Below are 3,828 nucleotides of genomic sequence, written 5' to 3'. Positions count from 1 at the left end.
ATAGTAGACATACAAGTATGAATAAATAGAATATTATTCTCAATAAACTCCATAAAGATATTTATGGATAAATAAATAAATTAGGAGGAAGAAGAGCTTAGGGTTTTCACTCAGTAACGATGCAGACTAAGGCCAATAAAACCAAAGCCCGACGGGAAAATGAGACCGAAAAATGAAGGCTAGGAAACATTCAATCGCTCAAAAGATAATAAAACAAAATTTATTCAATAAAACGTCTCAAACACCAGAAGTGGAGCATCCTTTTGTGTTTTACAATTTGAATTTTAGAGAAGAAAGATGGAAAAAACAATTTGAATTTCAAAGAAGAAAGATGGAAAAAAACGGCGTTGTTGTAAGTTAACATTCCCATGGTGGTCGAAGATCTTTTGTGTTTGGCAGTTTGAATTTTCAGATCGCAAGACCGTTGCTTTTTTGGCAGGAAGGTGTGTTTGACAACTTGGATTTTCAGTTGGCAACGGGTGTATTTGGATTTGGATTCCCACGGTTGTCTTGCGTGTGAAGCAAGATAACCAGACTGTTTTTTTTTTTTTAAAGGCAATTGTGTATAAAGAGCAAATTAGAAAGCAACATCTACAGTACTTTTAATTGTATGAGTTTCCTGTGTTGGGTGAAGTCATAGCAAACTCTGAGAGCATGCTTTGTTGATTTTTGCCTTGCAACGAAGTGTTTTGGTGAACTTTTGTTTGCAACGAATAAACTGGTTAGGGAGTTACCACAATCTCTGGGCCGGCTTTCAATAAGCTTGGAGGCCACATCCCCAAATCATTGAAGTTGAATTGTCAGACATCAATTCGGTGGAGAAATAGTTTGGCAACTCATACATAAGAAATTGTAGGTAAATATCATGGGCAGAAGAAAGCTGGAGGTAAAGTACATAAGTGACAAAGCCAAACGATTGAAGACCCTCCAAATCAGGAAGGGTGGGCTATTCAAGAAAGCGTCTCAGCTTTCCATATTAGGCGGTTGCCAGGTCGCTGTTCAAATTGAGTTCGAAGGGAATGTCTTCAAATTTGCGGAGGATTCCACGAATTTACCTTATGGTGGAGCATGTTCTGTTCTTGCAAACAAGGACAATGAGTGTGCATCTTCTGTTCTTGCCAGTCTGAGTCAACAAGAAGCAAAAGATGAATCTCTGAGCTCCTTGGAAGATGCAAATGTATTTTCGAAGATTCCTTGTTGGAATGATTCTTTTCTCGAAATGGAGAGGGAGCGGGATACAAATTATGGCCGGTCAGATGGACTTGTTCTTGCCAGTCTGAGTCAGGCAAAAGATGAATCTCTCTACTCCTTGGAAGATGGAGATGTATTTTCGCAGATTCCTTGTTGGAATGATTCTTTTCTCGAAATGGAGAGGGAGAGCGATAAAAATTACGGCCATGATGTTGTCGGTCAGATGGACTCTGTTCTTGCCAGTCTGAGTCAACAAGAGGCAAAAGATGAATCTCTCAACTCCTTGGAAGATGGAGATGTATTTTCCCAGATTCCTTGTTGGAATGATTCTTTTCTCGAAATGGAGAGGGAGAGGGATAAAAATTATGGCCATGATGCTGTCGGTCAGATGGACTCTTTGCCAGAAATGATATTCCCTGATATCAGTGAAGAACTAACTTCGGGTGGATTTCTTTAGATATATGATATTTTTTTATTCAAATTCATTCATGCCCCAGCAATTTTGCTATCAATCTGGTAGCAGGGAGCGACAATTTTGCTAGGTTTAGTTATTTGATATGTATTGATGTCATAATTGTATATAGAGAGCATTTCGTTTACTATTTGCCTCCAAAAATTGACAAATATAAGACTATGTCATTCAATTGACAAATATAAGACTGTCATTATTCTTTCCTCTCGAATCGCAAGCTTCACTGCAGCGTATTGAGTGATTTAATGATAACTGCTTTATGAATGGAAATGACAATTTATGATTAATGATTAGGATGAAAATGTGAATTTATGATTTGGCTTTTATGAATGGAAATGTGAATTTATCATTAGCGCTAGGGTTTCATTTTTATTAATACAGCAGGTACCTCCTTCATGGAATACCCAGTAGAGTAGTCCCCATATATTATAAGCCATTTGTAAAAAAAAAAACAAATTATCTTATGTAAAAAAAACAAATTATCTTATGTAAACTATAATAGAAGATCCATTTCTATTTTAAAAATTTAATTAGCTTTCATACAAGCAAAAGAGTGGTGTCGTATGGGAATCTGAGATTGGGTAAGTGCGGTTTTCAAATTCCCATACGATTACTTTTTAGTCCCTACCTTATATAAGGTAATGTTTTCATCGTAGCCATCGCAATTTATTTATTCCTTTGCAACCCATGAAACGATATAAGCTATGGTTGGGTTTTAAGGAAATTTTTAGAAAAAATCAAATCACTGACGAAAAGAGATTTTTAATGTTTTACATGTCGAATGCCTTATTTCTGCTTCTACATTTTCGAGGATTTGTTCACGGTTTTGGAACATTCTGGATTTTGCTTTCAGCTAAGTGAGTGTTGCCTCCAAACTGGGTTTTTGGAAGGTGAGTATCCGCCAATCTAATGGGGCTGTGTTTTCATAGTTGTTCTGTTGTTCAATGTTCTTCCCTATGCTTCAATTCGGTCAGATTTTTAAATTAAACAGTAGTTTTTTTGCCCTCTGATCCAAATCTCACACTTTAGCTTTCGTCTATAAAACAATAAGAGAAGTGGGTATCAAAGGAAATCCTCTTCCTATTAACCACTATTTAAGCGATTTTTGAGAAATCTTGTTGCTATTATTGCTTTCTGTTATTTGGGCACAGGCCAGTACATCTCATTACAGGGGTCTTGTATTGTCATGAAATTCAGCTTCTCTATGTTATGTTCCTGCTCATTAATCATTTTGTTGATCAGAGCATCAATTTGCAGGCACTATTATCTGCTACCATAACTTTTATGTGTATGCTTTTGTCCTCACATTTGTTTGAGCTTGAGCATAGGGCTTTTAGAGGTCAGGGTCTACTCTGCCCTGAAATGGCATTGGGATTGACATGATCCAGGGGAGTAAGACAACTGACAACTGCTCACTATCACGATAATTTGGCAGAAGAATTCTCTGGGTATATGTTGACCACATATCAGGCATCTGCATGCCTTTCTGGCTTGGATCCAACATGTATGTGATAGTGGAAAGAAAATATCCATGCAATTCTGCTAAACTAAGGTAATACATATATGTTATATTACACTTTATCCATAACCATGGACTGATGAACATAAGATTTTAAGTTCGTTAGATTATGTAAACAGCTTTTGAGAAAAACTGTGTATTTGATTTATGCATCAATGTTTCAAATTACACTCTGTGAAACACAATATTGCAGTGCAGAATTAGAATGCACTATGAACTTGCATGCATTTTTTGCTGACGAAAAAATATAACTTTACATCAACTTACCAAAAGTATCTCTCAATACAGGCTCGAAACCTCTCACCAGCAGACACCAGTGTCATCAACAGAATTAAAACATGCAAGAGTGATAGCAAAGCTTATTGCAATGGTAACAACCAAACAGGTATATTAAGCCTCGAGAATATTCATGAAATGCAACTGTTATAAATGCTTTAGGACAACTTCACTATTGGTATAAATATAACTCTGCTTTTCCAACTTTCCCAAGACTGAATCAATTGATTGCATGCAGAGGTTACATCCTAGCAAACATAGTCTGAACTGAGTAGAAACTAACAAAATACAGCCTAGCTAAATCCTAACTTATGACACCAAATATACTTTTCACACAGCTTGCCATGTCTGGAAATTTCAAATATCTTAT

At 36.4% G+C, this 3,828-nt stretch overlaps 1 protein-coding gene across 1 annotated transcript; it reads left to right on the top strand.

Moving 5' to 3' along the window:
* The first annotated feature begins 865 nt into the window (after positions 1–865).
* Positions 866–1,648, top strand: LOC131031602 (uncharacterized). The gene has a single exon (XM_057962758.1). The coding sequence runs from the start codon at positions 866–868 to the stop codon at positions 1,646–1,648; it is 783 nt and encodes a 260-aa protein (XP_057818741.1).
* Positions 1,649–3,828: the final 2,180 nt, after the last annotated feature.

The sequence above is a fragment of the Cryptomeria japonica genome, chromosome 2 (genome assembly GCF_030272615.1).
Source record: "Cryptomeria japonica chromosome 2, Sugi_1.0, whole genome shotgun sequence".
Lineage (NCBI taxonomy): Eukaryota > Viridiplantae > Streptophyta > Pinopsida > Cupressales > Cupressaceae > Cryptomeria > Cryptomeria japonica.
Note: the sequence above shows the minus strand (reverse complement) of the source record. Positions and strands in the feature narration are given on the sequence as shown.